The sequence below is a fragment of the Platalea leucorodia genome, assembly GCF_965183815.1.
Source record: "Platalea leucorodia genome assembly, chromosome: 7".
NCBI classification, from domain to species: domain Eukaryota; kingdom Metazoa; phylum Chordata; class Aves; order Pelecaniformes; family Threskiornithidae; genus Platalea; species Platalea leucorodia.
In genome coordinates, this window is record NC_138829.1 from 46,593,510 (window position 1) to 46,619,768 (window position 26,259).

The window sequence follows — 26,259 nt, forward strand, 5'->3', positions numbered from 1 at the left end:
GCACAATCACACTGAAAATTTTGAACTTTATCGCAGTAAAATGTTTCACTAGCTCCAAGTCAGGACTGGATTTGTTTTGGAATTGTGATTTTTCTTTTTGTGAAAATATAGAATCTTCAGCTTTTTTTCCCCCTGTTATGCAGCAAAACCAGCTATTGAAATGTCAGCTATTCCCTCTGAAGAAATGTTCTGTTTCCCAAAGATTCATTACTTGGCCTCTGTGAAATGAGAGATTTCAGCCCAGTTCCCAGTGGATGAGCCTTCAGTTTCTAAAAGGACACCCTTGTGTTTGCAATGACCTCATCACACCGGACGTTTCAGGATGCAGCTCCCCATTAGGGTTTGTCCATGGGGTTAAAGCAAGTTCAAAGGTTCCCACCCCACCCCGCCTCTCTTTGCTTCCCTCTCCCTGTCCGTCACCGGGGCACGTTGCCCTTCTCCTGTTCGCGTGGTCCTCCTCTAAACCGGCTCAGTGAAATGAGCTGGGTCAAACAAACACACCAGAAACCTCACTTGGAAAAACAAGGAGTGGCATCAGGACAGAGACAGAGCTGCCCCCTGCTCTGCTGCCACCACTCCGTGTGCTAATTGCCCCGATGTTTGCCGTTTACCATGTTGTCATTTTCTTTCATTACAGTCTGATCTGGCCTGAGCTAACTGCAACATTGAAATGCCAGCACGCCCGTTTTGCTCTCTGAGCATCCCTCCGGAGGGACCTAGTGATGCGAGCCTCTATCCAGGACAGGCTCTGGCCGAGGCTGGCGGGGGGAGTTGGCCCTGCAGCTCTCTGTGCAGAAGCAGAGCCAGGCTCTTCCCCTGCACAAACTCACTTGGAAAAAAGATGCGTGTTCCCCTGCGCCCAGGTTTCTTCTCTTTTGCCTTTTACAGGGAATTGTGTAACAGTCCTCGAAACCACGCTCCCAGGGCCAGAATGACCGAGGCCCCATTTGTAGTGCAGAGAAGGACCGGGACAACCTTGTCGCTAGCCCTCACTTCACCCTAGCCCTCTCCACATGCAGAGATGAAGCATCCCTCCGGCAGCTTCCCACAGGGGTGGGTGGGGCGAGGAGCCTTTCCTTGCTCCCAGTTACTGATTTATGGTCACGGCCCCCCCCGCCCCTCCTCTCTCCCTCCCTCCCTCCCTCCCTCCCGCCCAGGAGCCAGGCCCTCGGACGCTGCTCTTTGTTCCCATGCGCCGAGCCGCGGTCAGACGTGACCCAGGCGCAGCCCACGCGTAACCTACGTATCAGCCACAGGGAACCCGCGCGTAACCCGCAGGTAACCCACGCACCGCCCAGAGCGGGCGGGCAGCCGCTGTCTTCCGACGTGGCCGGCCGGTGGGGGCCGCGGGGCCGGGGCCGGGGCCGGGGCGGGCGGCGGGGCCGCCCCGTCGGGCGGGCGGTGGCGGCGGCGGCGGCGGCGGCGGGTCCCGCCCGCGGTAGGCCGGCCCGGGCGGGGCGGGCGGGCGCGGTAAAGGCGGCGCGGCGCGGGGGCCGGGCTCAGTCTGGCCGCCTGCGGGCTGCGCGGCGCCGGCCGGCCGCCCCCGCCGCCCCCGGATTGCTTTGCCCATGGGGCAGCCGCGCCGAGCCCTCGGGACCCCCCCCCGCCGCCGCCGCCGGCGGGACGTGCGCTAGGGCGGTGAGTACCCTGCGCGTCCCTCCGGCTTTCCCCGCCGTGCCCGGGGTCGGGGGGATCGGGATCGCGGAGCCCGCCGTGGCCGTGCGCCCCGCGGGAGCCCGCTGCTGGCAGCCGCCGTCCGGCCCCCGTTCCCCGGCGTCCCCTCGGAGAGGGCTCCCCGGAGTCAGCGCGGGCCGGGGATGGATGGACGGACGGATGGACAGGGGCGGCAGGAGAGGGAGCAGCCCTTGTGCGGGCTGCGCACGGCTGCGGTGGGACCGTCTCTTGTCCTGGCCGTGCGTGGTCCGGGTGGGGTGGGTGGAGGAGGAGGTGGTGGAGCGGTGCATCCTGGTGGGAGAGTGGCGGGTTACCCGGAGGCATGGGGGGGCAGTAGCCAAGCCGCCCGGCGAGGTGGCGTGCAGGTGGGTCCCTTGGCTGGGAGCTTTGTGGCGAGGGCTTTCTCCTGGCTGGCACTCCACTCGAAGGCTGGGGTCCCATGTCGCTTCTTTCCTGGAAGTGTCCATCCTTTTCTGCTTGCTCGGGAAGAGTCACAAAAGGACGATGGTCCCCAAATGGGTGCCTGAGGTGCCTCAAAGGGGAGGCTGTGTCCTGACCACTGCATGGGCTGGGAGGTCAGCCTCGGTGGCTGAGCCGTGCCTGGGGTTGGGACGAGGGAGGCTGGCACAGCCGTGCTCCCGTGGGATGCAGCCCTGTAGGTACTTGGCCATGGGGGATGGATTGGTAGTTGGGCTGGGGATGGAGGGAGAGGGACGGGGTGAGAGAGCTGTCCTGCAGGAGGGAGCCAGGGAGAGGAGACAGGACAGAGCCCCTGCCATCACAGGAGGGGGAAGGTGACGTGAGCCAGCTCTCAATGGGCTCTGCATCCCTGCCTGGACACTCGTACACTGAGATGTCTGCCGTGCCACTTGTGGGGCCTGGCTGTCTCTGTTGAGCAGGTGCACTGCTCTGTCTAGAGCAGCAGTGGCTCGTAGGTTTTCCAGGTGAGTACAGCTCCGACTGAGCAAACCGGGCTGAGGAAGAAGCAGCACTTTATTCAGTGCCTGCTCCTTGCCCTGCCCCAGTACTGCCTGGAGTTGGAGTCCTCTGAGCCTTTCCCTTACCTGAGTAGTGTCCCTGTCCCTCTTGCAGCTGCCTGAGAGACAGGACCAGCAAAGCCCGGGCTGCAACTGATTAAAGGAGTACCATTTAATCCACCTTCTCTGTCTGCAGAGGCTGGGAGGTATAAATGCCAGCAGCAACCAAAGCCTTGTTGACATTAGAGCTATCACCAGTACAGCTAAGCCATGAGAAACTACAGAGTATGCAAGAGCACTAGCTATTCTGGACTTGGCATAAATAACTTGCTTGGTAACTCTATCGTGCACTAAAGCACAGTTTGCTGAATAATGACGTTCAGGGCCCGTGGATGAGGAAAGTGTTTTTTAAACAAATAAATAGTAGTTACGCTTTAGGCAGGGGAGTTCCCCCTGGGAGGAAGTTTTCTTGGAAAGCTTTTGGCAAAACCCGAAAATAAACAAGATCCTAAGACTCAGCACGAAGGTGCCTCGACTAGCCCTAACCATATCTCAGCTAGGTTGCATAAATACACCTGATGCGTGCACAGCGATTTGCGAGAGACACCATGAACCTGCGGTGTCCTGGTGCTCTCAGCAGAGAGGGGCTGGGTACTGATGGCACCTGGAAAAAGTGGGACTTGGGTGCTCTAGAATGTGTGTGTGTGTTTTTGTTCTTTGTCTGCTGTGCAGAGAAAGGTCAAGGGAGCTCTTCTCTGGGTAGGTGGTTTGTCCCAACCAGGAGGCTGAAGAGGTGATGTCTGCCATACAGTCTCAAGGGAAATTGATCCCTTCTGCTTGCAGGCCTGTAGCAAGGATTTATTGTAGAGATGTGAGTGCAAGAGCATCTCTGGAGCCATACATCAAGGCGGGGCTTGGAATGGCTATTGATCTGGGGGAGAATAAACCACAGAGATGCTCTGCCCTGAGGTTTTCTGTCCATTTGGAGCTGCTTGGAGGCTGGGGCCTGATCCAAAGGGAAATGTTTTTCTATTGTTCTCAATGAGCATCGAGTGCTGAAGTGTGCAAAATGCCCAGGGTACATCTGCAGCTGGTGTTCACTTGTCCTGCAGCTCTCTGAAGGTCAAAGTGTTTAATAGTAGGGGCTGTGGCTGGGACAGATGGTTCCACATGCCGGTTACAAGCATCACTTTGAGCTGTTTGGATCATGAAATGTTCCTTGCTATGTGTATGTTTGGTCCTCATCCAGTAAGTACCCAAATTTCTAATAAGAACTGCTAAATCCTGTTACAACACAAAGTGTATCTCCCTCTGCTGCAGGCAGGATGGGCTGCCTTGCCGCCGGGCTGCCCAGGGGGCTGCAGGTTGACCTGGGTGGAGCTGGAGGCTCTTCTGGGCTGGCAAAAGTGAGAAGAGACCAAGGGTACCATGAAGTGGGAGTGTCTGTCTTCCTAGCGCTACGCTTTTGGTTTCAAGCCTTCCCCTGGCACAGGAAAAAAAGCACACGTGCACCACAAAGATGTTAAGATTGTTTATGTGCTGCTTCTGGCCTGGCGCCAGGGGGAAAGGCTTGGTGACCTTGGCACTATTGCGACATTATTTATAGAAAGCAGATCTTCTGGGTTTTGTATTTTTGACGTAGGAATGTGAAAACAAGTCTTGGGAGGAAAAGACCCAATGCTGGCCCCCAAATACATTGGGACTTTCTCCAGACCAGGAAAAACAACACTTAAGAGGTGACCAGGTGTTCCCTGTTCACATTGCTTCCTGCCTTCCATTGGAAAATATGGATTTGGTTCTGTCCTGGAGACCACAGCCTAGCACAAGTTCACTCCGTGTTCAAAGAGTTCTTGCTCAAGATGCTACAAGATGTGTACAAAGACGAATCCAGCTATAACCAGAGACACTTTGATGGTTCAGAGATGAAGGGAAATGGTAAATGACTCTCTGGCCTTCTTGGGTTTCTTCTGTTTGTGAAGGTCTGTGTCATCTGCAAGGGTTAATTCTCAGTGTGTTTCGGTGCCCATCTGTGGTGCTGGTTAGTGTGGCTGCCCCTGGATGACAGATGGAGATGAGGCTCGGAGATGCGCAGGGTCTTGCTGGGTAACCTACCATGCAGGAGCCCGTGCTAGCCCCACAGCCCTGACTCCCAGGGCTCTGATAAATCCCCAGCAGCAAACTTTCCCTCTGGATTTCACAACGTGGGTACGTTTCTCACCCTCACCCTGTGAGGGGAGTGTGTGTTCCAGTTAGCTAAATCTGTAAATGTCTTTCTGTCCCTCTGTATGCAAAATAGGAACTTATTGAGCACATTTGTGCATTGGTTTTGATGGGGAAATCCTTGCCTAGGCTGTACCTGATTCATCTGTACCAGACCTTGGTTGGACCCTTATCCAGCTCATCTTACAGGGCAAAGCCAAGGACCCAAAGGATGTCCAAAGCCACAGAATCTGTAAGAAGGCTCTAGTCCAGATTTATACTGACCACTGCTGTGGTTGTGGGGAGGAGGGAGGAGAGATCTGTCGCCAAAATGGGGAAATGATCAAAAAGATTGTAGCTGGGTTTAGTACTAAAGGTAAGAGGCTTCCTGATCAAAAAGATTGTGGCTGGGTTTAGTGTTAAAGGTAAGAGGCTTCCGCTGATGCTGGTGGTCAGAAACCGTGTGCTCACCTTCTGACTCTATGGGGCCAAAATCAGAAGCCTGAGCATAGGGACGGATAGCTGGCTCCGTTGCTGCAGAGCTTCCTAGAAGTTTTTGTTCAGGATTTGGATTAAGATAATTTAAGCCAAAGGCGCTGAGGAAAGCGTGGGGAGAAAAGCAGTTAGAAATAAATCAAACAGTGACTCTGTAGTCCGGTCTCCTGGGGAGTGGTATTAGCAGTATGAGTTGATGTAGCAGGAGATGCACACAGAGGAGTGTCAGATAATACTGACCACCGGCAACCTAATTATTTGTTTGAAGGGATTCTGTGTTTTACAGGGAGATTAGCACGTGGTCCCCTTTGCAGCTGCCTGCTGCTGGGTACTGGAGAGAAATCCCTCCTTTTCTTATTAAAATCAGGCAGCGCTGCAGCGCGGGCCCAGAGGGGCAGGAGGCAGGCAGGTGCAGGCAGAGCAGCACACAAAGGCTTGCAGCCCTCTTGTTTTTAGCCGTATCCTGCCTGGGCTGAGAAAGTAAACAGTTTGAGGCCGTGTCAGCAGCTGAACAAGAGACCTACAGAGAAAACCCACAAGTCTTCAGGAAACTCTGTGGGTGACTCAGCCGGTGTTTTTGTCTGAGTATGCGTTCATTCAGTAACCCATGATGGCAGCAGAAGTGCTCTTTTGTAGCGGTGCCATCTTATGAGTGAAATACAAACCTCTGGTCTCTGGTTGTTTGTGGTCATGGAAAGACTTGAGAAGCTTTTCCAGCTGACAGAGGTTATTTCAGGAGTCCCACTGCCAAGCCCTAAAATCACTCCAGCCCTTGTTGGGCGCTGCAGTCTCTTCCTGGGCTCACAGCTGGGCCTGCTGTAGATGCAGATGGCTGTGACAAAGAGCAGGCAGTTTCCCGAGGTCAGCCTGTGCACGCCGTGCTTCCTAACCCATCTTCCTTAGGGCCAAGAAAGTGCCTCCAGTTCAGCCTTCCTGGCTGTCTCACTCTGCCTTGCTATGCACGACAGGCACCCATCTAGGCAGCAGCCTCGCTGGCCCCCGAAAAAGCTGCAAAGCTGTGAGAGGTACACGGGCGATGGCTTGGGCACAGCCTGGGTGCAGATGCTCTGCAGTAAAGGAGTTCCAGGAAGCAGGCTGTCCTCTTAGGAAACAAGGTATCATAAAGGTCCATGATTTTAAGTCCCTCTGAATCCTTCTGTTGGACGTTTAATTTTAGCTGCCTGGCACATCATTCAGGGTAAATGCTCGGTGTATTCCAAGGAGGTGGAAATGCGAGCTGCCTCCTTGTGGAGGGGAGAGGGAAGCTCAAAAACCGCAATACTGAGTCCAGAGGAGCTGGGTGGTATTGGCTTTTCACCAAAATTTTCTTTGTGGCCTAGGAAAAAAAGTCACTGTAGAAGCTGCTTAATAGCAATAAAGAGCGCCCAAACATTGCATCACAGAAAGTGGAAATCTGCCAGGAGTCAAAGGCTTCACCGAACAGGACTGAAGAATTTAGACCATCTGTCTGCGCATTCCCACGTTGTTTTCATGGTAAGTGAGAATAAAATTTAGCTGCCTTTAATACCAACGTTACTGGTGGAGTCTCTGGAAGTGCTGGCCGCAGAGCTGGCGTGCTTCTGAACAGCAGGCGCCTACAGTGCAGCCTCCCACCCTCCTCCCCCATTGCCCTGCCCAGTGCAACCATTTGCTCATTGCAGCGTGTGAATGTGTTCTTGCCTCGTCTGCTGGCAAAAAACCCAGCTGCTGTACATCATAAGTTCAACAAGTCCCTTCTGTGAGCCGTGTCAACATCCACTGTTTAAGTCTCTGGACAAGTAGGATGCATAGAGGGTTGATGGATGGAGGAACAATAAAGCAGTTGAGCTTATCTCCTCCAGCCAATTTATTCCCTGCACCACATCACCATGCAAACCAAGTGCCTTCCGTTGGCGTTTGCAAAGAACATGGGGGAGAAGAGACCAGCCTGCAATCCCCGGTGCCACTGCTGCATGGGAATGACATTACAGGTAAGGTAATGGGGAAAGTGTTGGCTAAAACCTGACACTTCTGCGTCATGAGCTCTTCTAAGCAGGAGGCTGTGCTATATGCTTGCTGATAGAGGTGTGTATATATACACGTAAACACAGCAAAGCACTATGTGTGTGTATACACACACACACTGCTGTTGTGTGATGCTGATATTGCTGTGGCTTGTTGTATCCAAGTGTCTGAGACTTAAAATTGTAGAAACAAGGGAAGATCCTTAAACAACCTTTGGTAGAGATGGGACATCTGGCAACTCTGCATTTTCTGTGGTTACTTGAGACCCTGATTTGTCAGTGCTGGTGCTGCTAGCACTTGGCTTTCCAGGTGTCCCTGTTGCCTCCTTGTCCCTGGATAGAGGAGTCAAACAAAGATAGGGAGCCAATGTGTAATTTGGCAAGGAGAAGGACTAGTCAGTAGTATCTTTATCCTTTCTTAAGGCTTCTCTCACATATGCCAGGCGAGATGGGGAGAGAGCTCCTTGACTGTGGGACCTCTCAGTTCTGCTCAGATATCCTCCATCAGCAAAGCTATTGATGCCACACTCTGGCGTCTACCCCTTTGTCTCCTCTCTGCTATAAAAAGAGAAATCTTGCTTTAGTTCCTTAGGCTGGTGTCTGTCCTCTGTGGCTGTAACTAATAAGAGCAGGTCTACTTAGGACATAGCTTCTCTGTGCCCAGCAGAAGAGAAGGGAACCTCTTTCCTTGCAGGTTGTTGTCTAGATTTTTTTATAATCCCAAAGCGTGACTCTGGGCTGCAAGATGGGCAAAAGTGGTACAGTATTTGCCTAGGACTAGGTAGTGAAAAGTTGACTGCAAGTATCAAGAATTTGTCTTGCCCATCCATATAAGAGCAATCAAAAACCTAGTCTCACTCATCTTCTAGGCTCCTCCTGTGGTCTATGGAAAGAGGTAAGCCACTGCAGCAGGTGCATCCTGTCCTAAAACTGGCACCTCTGGGAGATGGCTCATGCTGTTTATTTCCCAGGGAGCCAAAAAGAGGGAGGTGAGGCAAGCTGTAGGTTTATGTTACATTTGACACTTCCAAGCCCCACTCTCTCCACCTGTGAAATGCTTTTATTTTGTACTGGGGACAGCCTGTCTCTGTGTGTGATCCTCGCAGTACACATACACTGGCCTTTTGTGGAAGCCGGAGAACCTCTTGTGCACTAGAGGCATTGTCTTTTTCAATCTTCTTTATATTATTTCCGCTTTCTGATGAAAGCTTTCTAAAGGGTACTTGTGTGCTGAATACCCGTTGCTGATAATGCACATTATGAAATTCAAAAGGAAGGTTGAGATTAAATGTCACACGCTTCGCAGTCGGAGAATTCAAAGAGCCTTGTTGATCTGTGCATAATTCAGGGGTTGACAGCTCATGCATAAACAAACATGTGCACATACACATACATGCGTGCATGCACAGAGTGTTTTCCCCTGACTTAGCAGCAAATAAAAGCAAAGTCAGGTTTGTATCAGCTCCTGGTGGGGGTGTGGGTGGGTGCAGCATTTGTGGGAAAAGCCTGTGGGTTCTTCAGGGCTGTTTGACCTGAGAACGACATTGGCAAAAGTGATAGCTTCTTGGTAGCATGGTGGGCTCCCCTCTGCCTTCCTCCCCTGTGCAGCACCCTACTGAGCTGTGGCTGCTTTGGTTTTACGCATATGGGTTTAATCTGACCAGGAGGATATTCCGCAAGCTTGCGGCGTGTGCGAAGGCGGTATTGATGTGAGGTTCACCCCAAGGTTTCCACAGTGCTTTCTCACACCAGCAGGGAATGAAGACAGACAGCAAAAATTGATGTCATGCTAAGCTGGTTGTTACTCAGGCCAGGAAGGGCTTTTCTGCCTTTGACACGTTGTGGGTAACAAACCGAGTGCTGCACAGAAGTCCATGGCCTTCCTCAGCAGCACGGGGTGTCACAAGCAGGCAGTAGGCACTGGTGGGGCACAGCCTGGGCAGTCGCCTTTGAAATGTTACACCTGCTGAGCGTCAGCCATAGGAACTTGGGTGGTAGGTTTACTTTTCGTATACAACTGGGAAAGCTGAGGTCTGAGAGGTTAAATGACCTGGTCTTGGTTGCATGGAGGGGGAGCAGCACTGCCAAACCTATAATCTAGTATTTCGGCTTTCAAGCTTGCAGTTCTGTGTGCTGGACTGTAATTCTGTTCCTGAAAACAGCTGATTTCACTTCCAAGTGCTTCATTGCAGGAGAGAGCGCTACTTATGGCTCCTCGCCGTTCTGGGGGATGCTGCAGGCTGGTGCCCCACAGACGCGTCCCCATGCACCATGCGCTGCCCCGCTGGCGGATCGCTAGGAATTTCTTTTGAGGCAGTTCACCACCGACTTGTGAATTAGCAGAGCCTGTGCGAGCTCTGTCAGCAGCTATTTAGAAGTTTCCTTCTTCTAAATCTGTCCTCCTAGCTCCTGTTTGCCCAACATGGAGAATTTTGCGTCTAACATTTTTAGCATTAACCTGTTGCTATAGAAACTGCTAAGGTGTCAGAGGGAGATTTTTGCCACTTGGGGATAGGCTACCAAGTCGTCAAAGTATGTGTTTTGTTGGGAGGCATTCTGCTAAGCAGCTCCCCGAGCCCGTCTGCATGTCTGTGCTTATTTTGAGTCTAAAGAGCCATGAGGGAGTGATAAACCTGGAGTTGTAATTGCGTGCAAATGAGCAGGGCTTAATATTGGCAAATTGTTTAAAGAGGACGTGAGAATGTGTTCCCAAGCTGCAGGTGGTGGGTCCAAGTGGTGTGTACGGTGGTAGTCCAGGGCTGAGAGATAAAGGCGGTATTGGTCTCTAGGACAGTAAATGGTTAACCTAGAAGCAGGAGTCAAGGTTCTTTTACTGATGTCTCCAAGCAGGGAGTCTGGGAAAAACTGCTCCCTGTGGCTCCCCTCTTCCCTGAGGCTAAAATAAAGGTGAATGCCAAAATACTCTGGTTTGGCAGTCTGAGTTGTCTTTACTAACCAGTCTCAAGCGATTGTCACCGTGCAGTAGGACCCCAAGCAAGTCCACACAAGTCAAACCGTAGCTTTTATTTATATAAAAATAATATCTAGTTGGTTTATTAATATATAATTTATTATTAGTTATATATAAATTATATATATTTTTATAAATAATATTCTCTTGCAGGATGTGGATGTGACCATGTAATATGAGAAATGCTCTATAACATAGGGTTGGTGACAACTCAGCTGTTGACTGATGGTCGCTCGGGCCATTTCATATCAGGCCTGATTTACAGGACTTCTCTGTTGTAGAAGCAAATTTTATTGCTTGCACAACGAGAGGCACAAGTCTTGTGAGTGCCTATGTGCCTGGGACTCAGGAAATGTCCTGGCTAGACCAAAAGGCAATCTCCCTGCTTAATGCAAATTTATTCATCTGCCCTTTTTCCCCGCCTTTGTGTGTGCCTAGACTGCACATCTGGTCATATCATGACAGACTATGGGAGAAGAGGGACCCATTGTTTTCTACAAAAATGGGAGAAAAAAAATCTGATGGTGCTGGGGCATCCTGCAGCTGCTGTTCTCAGGCTGGGGCTGCAAATCCAGGCGCGATACAGGTCAGGAACCTGCTTTTGGGGTGCCGGAGTGGCAGAGCCTGATTCGTTTCATCTTCCATTTCGTGGCTGTAAACATGTTGGTACTTTATAAATTGCGGTAGTTGCATTGTGCTGGGTAAGTTACTGGACTGCAGATAAAGAAATAATGTTGCTGGAGATGTAGTTCATCTTCTTTTGGGGGAGAGTCCATCAAGAATGGCTTTGAAATCACAGCCTCAGTGACGGTATACGGAGGGATGTTGTGCTCATGTGTGGCTGAGGGGACCGAATCTCCCAAATGGTAATTTCTTACAATTTCCTTTTGAATTCTGGAAAGGGACAGAGCTGGAGGACTGTTGGAAATAAAGAGCATCAGCTTCCTGGAGGGTTTGTGAGTGAAAGTTGTCAAGTGTCTGGGGGGCACAGTGGAAAGAAAATCTGGGGAGGTTTGAGGTTGTTGGGGGCAGAAATACCAAGAAGCCTCGTTTTACTGTGATGATCCAGTATTCAGCGGTGTTGTGGGTATGCAGCGTGTGTCTGGGCTTCTCCCTGGTCCCAGTGTTACTCTCCATAGTTTCTCTGAGCCTGTGTCATTCCTCAGGTGTGAGGCATGGGCGATGAAATACAGAATTGCATCAGATTTTCTGTAAAACCAACCTTTATTACCCTGTTTGACTGAAGGGCTCTCCTGGCTTTTTAAAGTTGCTCTTTTCCAGTAGCAAGGGTTGATTTACTAATTTTTTAGGGGGGGGGGGGGGGATGGGGTGGGGTGGGGGGGGTGTGTGCGCGCACGCGCATATGAGTTTTATTTTTCCTTCTAATATTTCCCTATAGAAATCATCTGCAGGACAGATGGCCTGCTAAGCTTCTGGGACTGTCTCCCACAAACACCTGTCTAAGGCAGCTGGGAAATCAAAGAGGAATTCTCCTCTTTTAATGTCCTTAAAGAAAAACAGCACCTGATTCCAATATGTCTTATTTCTTTCTCTCTCCATCCACCCAGCTCCCTGGGAAACTTAATTGCTCGGTGGTGGCCATCCAGGGTGAAGGCAAGGGGCTGGGTGCTGGCTGTGAGCTGAGGCTGGGATGTGGCTGCCCGAGCCATCGGGGAGAGCAAGAGTGGCTTTGGGGTGATGGATTGCTGCTGTTGGCGGGCTGAGAGCCTCAGTGGCGGGGAGGAGGATGATGGAGGGGATGGACTCATATGTAAATAATACAGATGGGAGTCGCTGAAGCAGCAGATTGTACCTTGCATCCTTTGTATTTGCAGCCAAAACACTCCTCAGCAGCAAGGGATGGGCTACTTGAGAAAGCAGGGTAGTGTGGCCAAGCTTGTACTTGGGGTGGGGGAGGGTGGTGGGGGGCTGTGCATGTGTGTGATGGACGAAACATGAAGTCTGTTTGTCCCCCGTGTCGGGAGCCCGCTGAGCCGTGTGCAGTGGGGCTGCAGTGGGGCCAGGTGTCCGACGCGGCACCTGTGGGGTGTCGTGTGTGCCGGTTGCCGTAGCCGTGCAGGGTGCCTGACCGAGCGTCTTCAGTGTGTCGCAGACCACCCTGCCAGCTGCTGTGGGGAGCAAACAAGCATTTCTCCCCTGAGGTGAAGCTCGGGTGCCCTGGCTCGCCGTGGAGGGGTTGGCGCATTGCTGCAGGTGGTGGTTAGCAGACCGGCAGGAGTGTGGTCGCTGTGTTTAATTATAGCTCCCATTTGAGAAACTAGTAGAGCCACAGGGCTTTTTTATCTTGTTCTGAGCAAACTAAGCACTTTGCAGCTTTTTATTGCTATATAACATGCTCTGTGACATGGAAAGAAACTTTCCTGTTCTCCCTGCAAAAGGAAATGTGAAACGTATGGGCAATAAAATCCTTGAGCTGGGCCATACCTCCCAGAGAGTATGGCTTGGCCTCTGATTGTGGTGCTTCTTGAGGCAGGATGTTTTTATGGCCACAGGGAGCTTGTGGGCAGGAGCTGCAGTGCCTGGGGGCTGCGGGAGAAGAGCCGTGTGGAGGAGGGTGATGCAGAGGTAAAGCTGGCAGAGGGGAGAGTTCAGGATGTGTGGGAAAGACTGAGCAGGCTTCAGATGTCCTTTTCTGCCTGCAGTGCTAGCAGGGTAAGTAACACAAATTAACTCTTACCTCCCCAGTAGGTTGTTCCCTGTTGACTGGTGATGCTGGCCGCATCTGTTGGGTTTGTGGTTTCTGGAGCCACATTAAGCACAGGATGTCACCGCCTTGCATGTGGTGGCTCCAGGGCCAGCTCTGCACAGCTTACAAACAGCTTTGGAGGGCACTCAGCCGTGTCTGGCCATGGGGCATGTCTAACCTGCAGGGTGAGCTTTGGACGTGCCTGAGGCGACTCTTCGTGCATCACAGGTGCTTTGGGTTTTGAGGTTTCCTCTGGCTTGTCTGTGGGAGATGATCTGGAGGCACCCAGTGAAGATGCCTTTTGACCTAGGGGTTTTGCTTTGCATTTTTATTATGTGTAGGGGCAGGAGACCTACTGTTCAGGTTTGTAGGTTTTCCCTAGGGAGGACACAGTGTCCCTGTGCCTGTTGGAGTTGCTTAAGGCAGCAACAGGGCTTGGCAGAGCTGGGAATGAACCTCTGGCATGAGATGCTTCCTGCTTGCATTGCAAAAAGCCTTCTGTACTGAAAGGGCTGGTGTTTATGTGGGAAGGGAGTCCCATATACCTGGCTTGTTACAGGGGAGAAATCTGAAGTATCCCTGTTGCTTAGGTGTGCAGACTGTGCCAGACTGAGCAGGAGCAACAGCCACATTATGCTGCCATGGTGTTTAAGTGCTAATTGTTTTTACTGCCTGAGCGTCAGGTTATTTTTGGCTTGATTAAGTTTCATTCCCTGCTGGTCTCTGAGGCTTCCTGACCTGCAGAAACTGCTTTGGGAGAGTTTCTCTTCCTTAGGGTGGAGAACTTACACCTCTCATCCAGGGCATGGGTGGCAGTGTAGTCCTCCCAGCAAAAAATGCAAATTATTGTGTTGTTGTTTTAAGATGTGTTGCTAGCCCAGAGTGTGCAAAGCCAAGTGCTGCAGCTGGCATGGAAGAAATCCACTGGGAGATGAGGATAGGGATGTGCTGCCGCAGCTGGCTGGTGGCCTACGGGTCCTAATCATCTAGATTTCTGTTCTGGATAGAAATCTAGGCAGGGGGCTGGTTCAGTCACTGTGGGTTTGGGTTGTGTGGTTGCAGAAGTACAGCATGGAGATAGGTGTACCTTGGTAGTTACATGGGACATGGGGAGTTCTGGCTCGGGGTCTGCTCCACCATGGGTTTCCTGGCGAAACTTGTATTACGCTGTTTGGATGGGATCCACAAAGATGCTTTGTGGCTCTCAGGTGCATTGTTGGATTAGATACAGGGGATTTGCCTTGTCCCTCATGATTTAAGAGTCCTGCAGTATCTGAGATTGTTTACCAAGAGATTTTCTGCGTGTAAAAGTGAGCCGACTTCATGAGTCTTCATATGTGGAGGGAAAAAAAGGACTCTTAGATCCTACTTGATTAGGCAACAGCCTAATGTTTGCAAGAGCCAAGGTACTTAGGACGTCTGTGGATCCTGTCCTTAATCTCCTGGTGTTTCCAAAGTGGGGATATCATCTGTCCTGAAGGTGCAGGGCTGTGGTAAGGTGAGATTGTGAAACACTGAGATACTTTGTTATTGAGCCTCATGGACAAGAAGAAGGAAGAGATAGCTGTCTGGTGGAAGATAATGTGTGGAAAGTTATCTTTCCCTTTCTGGTGGGTCTTGCTCTTGTATGACTGCTCTGACTTGTGCATCCACCGCCTCTCTTCTTTGCCCTGCCCGCGTGTTTGAGCCCAGGCTTTCTCGCTGTCTCCGTAGCCGAGTAGGTATGGGGTCCGGAGCAGCTGCTCTGGACCTGGCGCTGTCCTCACTGGCGAAGAGACAGGGCCACCAGAGCCTGGAGAAACAACAGAAGAGCTAGACAAATGCACTACCGCTGCTGGAGCCTTCCAAGAGAGATGCTGTGGGCATCAGCCCAGCTGTGAGAGCTGGGTACAGCACAGCAGCTGCGCTGGGTGCCCCTTTCATGTGTGGACCTCCTTGTGCTGCTGCAGGGCTGGAGAACTCCCCTGGGCTTTGCCAGGGTGCTCCCAGGGGAATTCCAGCATTGTAAAGGGACAGTGCTGCTGCTTCATACTTACTAGTGGTTCTCAGCCTGTGGTCCATGAAAGATGCTTAGGCATGGCAAGTGCCCTGTTAGGCTGTTACAAAGGGCATACATCCACTGCACCTTCTTGGTTATGTTCTCTCAGGTGTATTGGGAAATCTAAAACAGGATAGCTAGAGTCCTCTCCCTGGCCTGAACGTGATAGAGCTGAACAAATTTGTGGACAGCTTAAATGTATAAACCTCTCACTCATCATGCTGGCTTGACTCTGGTTCATTTTTTCTTCCTCTGCTTGCAGATTGGAAGTGCCCTCAAACCCTTGGTACTGTAGTGCCACCTCTTTAATTCGAGCAGCACTGCTTTTTTGAGTAAAAGGCTGCACTGTGGATGGCAGTGCCACCAAAACAATGTCCAGCTAAGCAATAGGCAGCAGCCCTGTCCCCAGGGTCCCTTGGGGAGCCGTGTCCTCTCAGGAGGGCAGGATAGCACCCATCGGCTGCTCAGCAGTGGCTTGCCAAAGCTGTAGGCAGTCAGCTTCAGGTGCCTGCGGGAACAGGGTCCGGTTCCCCTCTCACAGTGCCAGGCACCTCGCTCGATGGGTGCGCAGCTCTGGCTGCTGCAGCATCATCGCGTGTGTGGCTGAGTCTCCCCTCTCCTGCGCTGCAGAGCTCCTCTTCTCTCCAGACGCTGGGAGGGAAGCAGAGATGCTGGGGGAAGAGCTGTGGAGGTGGGGAGAGATTGAGCTATCATTAGCGTGGCACCAGTGAGGTTTCTTTGCACCACGAAGCAGTAGCTATCAAAATTGAGTGCTGTATGCTGAACAGCTGAGCAAGGGAACAGATACTGAAAGGAGCCTGCAAAAAAAAAGGATTTTGGCGGAAAAAAAACCCTCTTTCAACTGCACATTGGCACTGCCCATCACTGAGAGCTGTGGCGGGGAGTAGGAATTGCCTGTTTATGGTGATTGATCTGCGCAGCCCCTGGGATGCTCAGAAAATGGATTAAGGAGAAAAGAATTGCAGGAGAAGGAGGAGGTGGAGGTTCCCCTTTGAAAATGCACAGGCTAATAGAAAACATCCTCTAAATTGTCAGTGTGTCAGGATACATTAATGTAAGTAAGTATAACGTTTTCAAATCCTCAGCATCTTCTATCTGAATGTCATTGAATTAGCGCTAATGCATTCGTTAGCTCATTATTCATTAATATTCAGTATTCGTTAGACTGGCTCTTTCTCTGGAAGATGGGGATAATGAGTCGTGGGACTGGCTGTGGGGCCATGCTGTAGCTGTGCTTAATGCGGTGGGAGTGTGGTTTTACGTACCAGAATGGCCTTCAGTGATTGTTTTATTGGCACTTGTATCTGGCCTACATTGTCCTGCCTCTTGGCCAGTGGTTTACCACAAATTAGTGGAAATTCTTAATGGGAGAGCAGTGCTAATGATAATGTAGATAAATTTCTACCAACTCCTGCCCTGAAAGCAACTGGCAAGACGACTGATGAAGGCAAATTCTGATCTTTTGGCCTGTGGTCAGAGTTGCAAAATTGCCTCTGTAATCACAGAGCTATTCGTTCCTGTCTTCATTGGTGAGCCATGGAGTCTCCCCTTCAGCCCCCACCACTGTCCTTTGCTTCTTGCCCTCAGGAGAGATTCTCTAGATCTGAAGATGTGTTCTCCCCCGTGCCCTTTTTTTCCCTTTTCTCTCCCCCCTCCTCTCTCTCACTCTTTATTTCTTTTTTCCCCCTTTGTTTTTCCCATCCTATCTTCCCTTCCCATGCCATTTCTGACCACGAAGGGGACAGAGCAGGAGGTGTGGGCAGCAGGCTTTCCCTAGCAAGTAACTGAGAGGGATCCAGAGGTGCTGGCTGGTGTGGCAGCACACTCAGCACCCCAGGTCCTATCAAGACCAGCAGGCCTCGGGTCTCTCATCCCTGTGGAGGGCTTTGGTGACCCAGGGCCAGTAGAATGCTGCTGCTCAGGCCCTCTGACAGACTTTTACCTCAGCTAGCAAGTCTTCATAGAAGGACTTTGCTTTGCTCCCCACCAAAGCATGCAGGGGAGGGAGAGTGGCTGAAGAGGTACCCAGCACCTTTACGGGGGTGTGAGGGTCCTCCTGACAGTGTGGCATACCTGGAGCACCGTGCGTCAGCCCTTTGCTCAGGGCTGTCCTCCTGGTGTCCCAGGAGCTGTGTTGGGCCAGGTGAGGGATGTGGGATGGCCTCAGAGGGGTCCTGAGGCTCAGCATGAGAGACAGGAGTGTTCAGCAGAGGGGTGTTGCTTCAGGATGGGGCTCGATAGTTTTGGTCAGAAAATGTTGGGCAAGAAATACCACAGCAACAGAGCAGTGGAGTTCTGGTGGGAAAGCACTCAAGACCCAAGCTGATGAGTCTGGGTCTGCCAGGAGCAGAAAGGACTGCAGAAACTCTAGTAAAAGAAATTAAAAGGAGGTCAAGCTTTTCTTTTTGACACATCACTCTGGCCTTGGGGTGGATTTTGTGTGCAGATTATCTAGAGTACACGCAAGTTATTGTGACAGTTTGGGTCAGCAAACTCCAAACAAGCTAAGTCTTCCCAACTTTTCTAATAGCAGCTGCCTTTTGAGCTTCTTGCCTAGTGCTCGAGCATAGGCATGAGTATACAGCTTGCACCTTCCTCCTGAGCGGTTGTTTTCCCTTGTCCCACTTCTGAAATATTTCTAGGCCCTGGCTGCTGCATCTGGCTCTGTGCTGCCTTTCCAGGAACTTGGGCGTAGTTATACAGTGGAATAAGAGCAAAAACCTGCAACCAAACCAGACCCCCTACAATCCAAAAGAAGCACCTGCAAAGCCCTGAGTAGCTGAACTGGCTCACTGAAAAGCATTTGCCTGTGGTCTGCTGAAAGGGTCTTATTAAACCCTTGATCATGGGATGCAGTCTTTGCACTGTCCCAGCGAGACCTCTCAGCTTTGCCTTACAGAAAGAGTTACGTTGGGCACTTGCAGACATGACTGTCTGCTCTTGTCTGGACAACCACAGGGAAGGGTTTTCCTGTGAAAGGGAAATCCCTCACGAGGCAGCGGGACAACACTTGCATGTACGATGCCAAAATAACTGGCGCCTCGTTTCATTACTCCCCGAAGACTCGTGAACTCTTTAGGCATGTGCATAAATTCTCTCCTCCTGGGACAGCCGTGGGAAGGCTCGGCTGGGGCGCGGGACTGCTGGTGCTTGAGCCCAATGCTTGCCTGGGCTGGATTAGTTGTGCCTGGTGCCTGTGGGGATTTGTCTGTGGGTCTCTGGGAGGGGGAAGTGGCAAACGGAAAAACATGTTTATGTTTGGCTGGGCCAAGATGAAATGAAGACAAACTGGAAGAGAAGACTTTCTGAACCGAGGGTTTCCAAGGTTTTATGATTTCAGGATGATAATAGAGTGATTTCATGGGACTCTTGACACCTCTATCTTTATACCACCCTGCCGAGGCAGAAGTTATCTCTTCCACTGTAGTTTCTGTCAGTTATCTTTGTCTTGTTCTTATCCCAGATAGCATTTGCAGCTTCTGCTTGCTGTCATCTGTATTCCAGAAAGTAACGTATCCTTAAGGAAAGTCTTGCCTCTGGCTTCTTGTTGTTCTGGGGCTGGTGTGCTCTGGCACAATGTGGGGGCTGCAGCATTGGGGGCGGGGGGGAACAAATAAATAGCTGAGACTTCTGTGGTATTTGGCCTAAAATGGCAGCTGAAGGGTGTGATGTATGGCACGGAGAAAGACAAAAGGCAAAGCATCATTTAATGACTTTAATTCCCCTAGTCTGGGAAGCATTTAATTTGCCTAGTCTGGGAAACAGCAAAGAGTTACCGTTGGGCATTGCCTCATACTGGGATAGGCCAGACTACGGTTTGTAGGTCAAAAGCATTTATAGCTAAATGTCCATGCTAAAGCCATGCTTCTCTGATTTTTTTTTTTTCTTTTTTTTTTCTTCCCCCCACCCCCACAGATCCCAGTGACAGTGGGATCATCCTGAGATGAGCCACCCGTAGCCCGGGCCAGCCCCGCTGCCAGGGCTCCCTGCCCCGGAACAATGAGGAGCCATCTGCCAGCCTAACAGGAAGATTTTGTGGCAGTGGTTGGTTTTTTTTTTTTTCCCCGAACCTTGTGAACTTTCATGTGACGGCGGAGCCGCTTCCTACACCCCGCCTTGCGCCGCCTCGCAGCTGAGGGCTTGGTGGTGGAGGGCCACCACCATGGCGGCGAAGCAGCCCCCGCCGCTGATGAAGAAACACAGCCAGACCGATCTGGTGAGCAGGCTGAAGACGCGCAAGATCCTGGGGGTCGGCGGGGAGGATGATGACGGCGAGGTGCATCGCTCAAAGGTGAGGGGCAGGGAAGAGGGAAGCCCGCGTGCAATAATAACAGAAAAGAGACCTTCTGCTTGGGCAAACAAAGGTGGTGTGGTTTTTTTTTCTCAGCATCTAACTTCTGCAGCCTCTTTTGCCAAAAAAAAAAAAAAAAAAAAAAGGCTCCCAGCTCCATGGGGCTGCTGTAAAATGGGGGGTGAAGGCTGTGGTGGCACGAGCAATGCTGCCTTTGAGCAGCAATAGGCCACGCAGCCTGCTGGGTGCACGGGAGCCACCTGAAATGGCTTTTCATGGTAACAGAGCGAGCTGTGCCCTCAAGCAGCTTTAATCCATTCCTGAAATTGTATTGCTGAGACACATGTGAGCTAGCTAAGAGCTGGTGCTGTAGGACCATGGCACCACCAATGCCCACCAGCTGGTGGCCTGGACACTGGAACAGCGGTTTAAGCAGTGGTGCCTCTCGGAAGAGGCCTGAATTGCAAACAACCAACCTGTTTCAGTGAACTACCAGAGCTGGAGGACAAGGGTGAGCCCTGCAGGAGTCTGTCCTGGATGCTGTGTGGAGAATTTGTTGGCAGGGCATTGCCTGGCTCCTGCCTGCATGTGGGGAGCAGCACAGAGTGCTCTCTGAGCTCTCTGCAACCAAAAGATCCCCCAGTACCTTTCCTTGTTGCTGGTCTGTGTAGTCTTCCCATCCACGTGGTTTGGGGAAGTCACGGCCGGGCATCACCCTGGGCAGTGTGAATGCCAGAGCAGGACGGACGCCCCGAGGGCTCTGCTGGAGCCTGTGCTGCATCAGGGTGTGACACGCAGGCAGTGTGTGGGAGGAGACAGTTCTGCTACTCACGGAGGTAAGAGGAGACAAGAGTTAACGCTGACCCTGCCCCAGCCCCGCACTGCACGTGGCTGATCCCAGTATGGGAGCAGTAGAGGCTGCAGCTCCTGATGGAAATGAAGGCAGCCTTTGGCAGGTGTTGGGACCAAGGGGTCACAGATGAATCCCTTGTCCTCGTCCTCCTTCCAGCCCAGAGAGAAACTCCCACATGGAGTTAAGTATGCATTTTTGGGCTAGCAAATACTGCCTAAAAGCTGGGGAAGGGTCTGCTCAGTCACCTTATATCTTTTATTTGAATTTCAGATTAGCCAAGTACTGGGAAATGAAATCAAGTTTGCTGTCCGGGAACCTCTGGGGCTCAGGTAAGATACTGGGCCACCTTGGAGCTGGGTCATCTGAGGGCCCTCGGCCACAGCATCCCTGACAGCTCTGGCTGCTGACACTGGCTCTGCTGCTGCGCCAGCATCACTGCTCCCTTCAGGGGCTTCTTGGGCGCTGTGGGACCAGACCAGCTGTGGTTTCTTCCCCCATAAATCAGCCTGAGGCCCTCAAGCTCTTGTCCCACAGCAGGTGCTGGGAACCACAGGGCTGTGTGGGGCTGGAGGAGCTCCTGGTCTCATGTGCGACAGGGTGGTGCGTCCTGTGGGGACCCCCCTCTGCGCCATCCTCTTGGCAGGGTCACTTCCCTCCTCTACTTGGGTGAGGAGGACTTCGGCTCTGTCTCGCCAGCAAGGCCAGTCTGCATGCTGAGGCTGGACGTACTGGGGCACGGGGAGCCGCATCCTCCTGCGGGAGGCTTGTGGCTGCCTCGGTTGTGTGAGGGGGGAGGATGAAGGCTGATGACTGAGAGGGCAGCCAGGAATGCTTTGCAAAGTATGAGCGATAGGATCACCCCCGTGCTCAGACCGGGTCCTCTGTTTTCCCTCCCACGCAGGGTCTGGCAACTGGTTTCCGCCATCATGTTTTCTGGGGTCGCCATCATGGTAAGTGAGGGATGTGGTCCTGGGCACCACCAGCTCCTGGCTGCCAAAGGGGTGCCCCAGCATGGCTCCTCAGCCCCCAGCATTTATCCCCCTCCTCTGCCTCCAGCAGCTGCCACCGCTTTCTCTTACAAGGCCTTTGCCTTTACCATGTCTCGGTAATGGCCTTTGCTAGCAGTGTCCTTGGCAGTTTGTTCCCATCACCAGAGTCTGTTTTCATTAGCAGGATCTCAAACCACACATGGCATGACAGCCTCGGCCATAGAAACCAGCTGTGAAGCCAGTAGCTGACACGCTGATACTTCTTACGCCTCCTTAATTTCCAATTTCCTGGCCATTAAGGCTTGATGTCGGAGCACTGCTGCCCGAGAGGGCACATTTTGATGGCCCTGGCCGGTGCAGGCTGCTGAGTCTCTCCCTTGCCTCTGCCAGGCCCTTGCTTTCCCTGACCAGCTCTATGATGCCGTCTTCGACGAGGAATCGGTGAGCAGCAAGACTCCCGTTCGGCTCTATGGAGGAGCCCTCCTCAGTGAGTGCCGTGCTGCTGTACCTGGGGCACACCGCTGCCCCATAGAGTAAGGGGACGAGAGGCTAAAATGGCAGGAGGGGTCAAAGTCTGTGCCCAGCAGGACAACTGCAGCCCGAGAGCAGATCATCTGCTCTTAGCAAAGACATGGTTTGTTGAGAGGTATTTTGAGAAGCTCGGCTACTGCTGCTTTTTCCTAGTAGGGGCTCAGGCTTGCTGCAGGCAGGGTGAGAAGGGCTGTGCACACTCTAAATCCCTGGGGGAGTACCCCCAAGTGCCCCAGCAAAGGGGAGTTGCAGGTGGGCTGGGAGGTGGGGTGCCGGGCTGCAGCTGGGGCCAGACCCTCCTCGTGGGAGCGGGAGGAGAGAAGGGGCAGGCGACGGCATCCCGGGAGGGCCCCATGCGAGGGGCCCAAGAGGTGGGGGGCAAAGGACGAGAGGGTGAGGGGAGCCTAGGGAAACGGCCTGGAGAAGAAAATGAGCGGAGGCATTAAAGACACGGGGTTTGCGTAGCTGTGCGCCCCCGCGCTGCGGCTGCCGGTGCTCCCAGGCTGCAGGGACTGCGCCTTCCCAGTGCCCGGCCGGGGCTGCCGCGCCGCAAAGGGCGGTGCCGAGCACCGGAGGGCAGGCGGCTGCTGCAAGGCATGGTTTTTGGGGGGCGGCTGGGGCTGAGGGCAGGCGGTTGGGCGGGATGCCCCGGCCCGGGCGGGGGGCGGCCGGCGGGCGGCTCCTTGCCGCAGCCTGCAGCAGCACCTGCCGGGGGCGGCTGGAAGTGCGGCGGCCGGGGGGAGAGCAGCCGGCGGCGGAACGGCTCCCCTCCCTCCTCCCGTGGGAGGCCGAAATGGTTCCTGTGGGAGCAGGTGGGTGGGCTGCCCCTTCCCCGTGAGCCCCCCGGCCCCCGGGCAGCTGCGCTCTGCCGTCCCCCCGCAGGCATCTCGCTCATCATGTGGAACGCCCTCTACACGGCCGAAAAAGTCATTATCCGCTGGACCCTGCTGACGGAGGCGTGCTACTTCGCCGTGCAGTTCCTGGGTGAGTTGCTGCAGCCACCCCGTAGGGAGGGGGAGGCAAAGGGTGGGGGTGCGTGCTGCGTACCCCCGCCGGGCAGGGAGGAAGGGGAAGCGGAGGTGGCCAGGACAACCAGCGTGAGCGGTGGGACCGATGGCAAAATTGGAGCATGCCTTTGGGTCTGATGGAGTAAGCTCTAGCTTGAAGGAGTTGTGGGGTGAGGCTCTGGGAGTCACAGTGGACTCAGCTGACGGGGAGATGCTGTCTCTGCCATCTGGCTGGCACAGCCACAGGGGTACCCCATCCCCAGCTGTCCCCGCGCTCTGCCTGGCTTGTGCTGGAGGCAGCTCCTTCGCGCTGCGGGACTGGCAAAGATAACCTGGCCCCAGGAGCATGTTCCCTGCCAGCTGCTCTCCCTTTTCCTTTCCCATGGAGCAGCCTCTGCCTTGGGCTGCTCTCTGAAGGGTGCCCAGGTGCAGGGAAAACATCTTCCTCTGATGATTAATTTATTTTTCTCCCTAAAAACATCCTGGCCATCATAGCCAGCACAGGTCATCTCCTGGAGCAGGCTGCCTAGATGCTGGGGCTAACAAGAAGAGACTGTAGAAACCTACACTAAAAAGGGGTGTTACACTAAAAAGGGTGTTTGGTCTTACCAAAACAGAGAATAACAGTTCAGCTTGTTTCTAGGGAGCTTGTCTATATTTAACAATGAAGGGGTTTTTTTTTGTATGTGTATATTGGTAGCTCACTAACTGCATTATAAGGTAGTTGGTTTAGATATGGGCTATGTGCTGGTAGCCAAAAAAAAGAGATGCTCAGAAAAGAGGCAGTGCATGTGGAATATGTGTATTTTGTAGGTGCTTCTAAAGTTGAAAAATGTTTATCAGCACTGAAGCAGACAAACCACAAAGTAAACTCGGGAACATGCAGCTTCTACAATTAACACCTGAGCATGACAGAAACTTGCATCTGCTCGAGTGACCATTTGGGGCTGTGGCTGCCTGAACATGGGGCTGCTTTTAAAGCAGGCTTTCTATAAATGAGAGCTCTGGGGACCGTGGGTCTGTGGCTAACTTTAGGGCTGTGAAATCAAGCTAGTAAAGGGCCTCTGCCATGGGTTCACTGTGCGTGTGAGCCTGTGGTGACAGCTTCTGCGTTAGCAAGGCTCTACAGTCTTGCTAGGAAGCTGCATTAGAGGGCAGTAGAAAACAGCTTTGCACTACTTGTCTCTACTTGTTTTTTCATCACCAATCTCTGCCTTGTCTTCCTCCTTCTCCTCCAGTTACCACTGTCTCCCTGGTTGAGAGTAGCCGGATAGCCACAGGTGCCGTGCTCCTCCTGGTCAGCCGAGCCCTCTTCATCCTCATCAGCATTTATTATTATTACCAAGTTGGACGCCGTCCCAAGAAAGTCTAATTCCTGTGCTTTTTGTCATGGGAAGGGTGGGGTGGGGGGTTTGTGTCGGTAATTTTGCATTATAATTATAACTTTTTTTTTTGTTAGTCCCTTTTGGTTCTAAAGTGGTTTCCTTCTTTTCCACTTACCGGCATGAATCAGCGTGTAACCCGGTGCTAGTGGCATTGCCAGGTGAAATGGGGGGGAGCAGCGTTGGGTGGGACCCCCCAGCCCCTCTGCAGGAGGTGAGGAGCAGCGGGAAGAAGGCTCAGGGAGGTGTGCAGGCCTGGCAGGCTCAGGGAGCCAGTTTCCTGGGGGGAACTGGCGGATGGGATCACAGGCTCTGAACCCGCTGGAACAAAGCACAAAATAAGACCAGCACATTGAAACCAAATCCCTGAGGAGACAGGGCAAAGGACTTGGCGACTCCCCTCGGTAAGCCTTGCACCTGCCTGGTGGAGTGGGCCCTCATGTACAGCTCGTTCCCCTTTTAGCAAGTACTGACTGTCCAGGTAGCTGGGAGCTGGACGGGGCTAGGTCTAGTTTAGTGCTTTGCAAGTGGCTCTTCTTTCCTCACTGCCAGAGGTGCTACCCTGCTTGTACTTTTGCACCGGGTGCTGTGCAAAGTTTGGCAGGAGATAGAGTAAAAGAAGAGGGCGGCTTCTTGCTTGTTCCATTTGCAGGGACAGCAATGGGAACAGCGGAGCAACTTGAACTCTAATATGTGAGAAGCGAAGGAAGCTATTGAAAAAAGCCCATTGAGCACAAAGACATCCCCTTGCTTGGGATGTTTCATGAAGTTTCTAGGCTGGGGTTCTGTCCCTTCACACCAGAACACTTCCCACAGGTACAGCTTTACTGATGGTAGCAGCAGTGGTGGGTGTGAGGTAGCGTCTGATGCTTTAGTTGAACAGGCACTGGAGTGCTGCTGTGGTTAGTGCTAGTGAGCGCAGAGTGAGCATCAGCACAGCTGCTTTGGTCAGTGAGCAGCCTCTAGAGATGAGCCCCAGCTGTGGGAGATGGTGTTCCAGCTCTGCTAATGTGCAGCCATCACAGCTCTTCTGACTTTGAGAAGAGAGGACCAAAGTTTGTAGCATTAAGATACTTAACTGGGATGAAGAACAGCAAGGAGCAGGGGTATGAAGGCATCAGTGCCTTTTCTAGCTCAGTCAAGAAGGACTAAATGTGCTTTAGTATTCACTGGCCAGTTTCTCCAACACCTCCTAGGCTTAACAGCATTGGCTGCCCTACTTCCTAGCGCTTCCCTTGCGGATTATCCCTGTCCACAGCTGGAGGTGGCATTTTTTGTTCTCCATGGGACTAAAGCCAGAAGGTCTGTGTACAGGATATGGACTTCTTACTCATGCACTACTGTTGATTGGATCAAAGTGTGCCCTGGCGTAGAGCTGACGTCCCAGAAATCCCAGTAGAAAGATGCCTACGCAAACAGAAGTGCTTATGTGAACAACAGCCCTCAAGCCACTGGTGAGACTGGGATGTACGGCTATTGCTGTTTAATATCTTCGTAGAGTTAGAAGGTAGTGGGTAGTTACTGTATGTTGTGTTAGTGCTTTTGGCATTTAGAAGCAGCTGCATAAACTTGGGACACTGTGCATTGCACCTACTGGCCATGCAAAATGTCTGTCAGGTAAGAATATTGGAAATAGTTGAACCAGGAAACATCACAACTGTAATTATTTTTTTTTTTTTTTTTTTGTTCCCAAGAAGTAAATCAAATGGAGAGGCAACATCCAACAGCAGGCTAAATTCTGGAGCCTCCCGACAACACATGCTTGCCAAGCTGCTTTCGACATGTCCAAAATGTGATACTGAGCAACTAAAACTTAAATATAAGAGGAGCCTTCCTGTTCAGGTGGAGGAGTTGGGCACTAAGAGGGAAACCTTTTCCTGGTGAGGCAGGAAATGACCAAGTGCGGCCTGGAGAGTATCACGAATTAGACCGAGTGGTGCTGCGTGTGGGAGCTGGAGCGTGGCATGCTGTGGCTGTTGCTCTCACCCTGCACACCACCTGCATGGGCAGCTGCAATGGCTTCGGTGCAGCACTTTGGCTGTAGTTGTTGGTATAGGTATGTGAAGCTTGATTCTTTGTGTTTCGGGGGGTCACATGAATGTATATACAGACTGATCGTTG

General features: G+C 52.4%; 1 protein-coding gene across 2 annotated transcripts; it reads left to right on the forward strand.

Moving 5' to 3' along the window:
- The first annotated feature begins 1,534 nt into the window (after positions 1–1,534).
- On the forward strand, positions 1,535–26,259 carry TP53I11 (tumor protein p53 inducible protein 11). 2 transcript variants are annotated; one of them, XM_082318159.1, is made up of 9 exons: positions 1,535–1,638; positions 6,686–6,839; positions 19,001–19,376; positions 20,500–20,558; positions 21,131–21,179; positions 21,609–21,705; positions 22,632–22,733; positions 23,995–24,036; positions 25,833–26,259. In XM_082318159.1, exons 3-9 carry the CDS (start codon positions 19,248–19,250, stop codon positions 25,871–25,873), a joined length of 519 nt encoding a protein of 172 aa, XP_082174285.1. In that variant the 5' UTR covers positions 1,535–1,638; positions 6,686–6,839; positions 19,001–19,247; the 3' UTR covers positions 25,874–26,259. The 2 variants fall into 2 exon arrangements, with proteins under 2 accessions (XP_082174285.1, XP_082174284.1); XM_082318158.1 differs by having other exon boundaries at positions 23,995–26,259.

Coding starts and splice junctions, on each gene's coding strand:
- TP53I11 (XM_082318158.1), top strand. CDS start 19,248: ATGGCGGCGAAGCAGCCCCCGCCGCTGATGAAGAAACACAGCCAGACC. Junction 20,559..21,130: donor CGGGAACCTCTGGGGCTCAG/GTAAGATACTGG, acceptor CCTCCCACGCAG/GGTCTGGCAACTGGTTTCCG. Junction 21,706..22,631: donor CTATGGAGGAGCCCTCCTCA/GTGAGTGCCGTG, acceptor GTCCCCCCGCAG/GCATCTCGCTCATCATGTGG.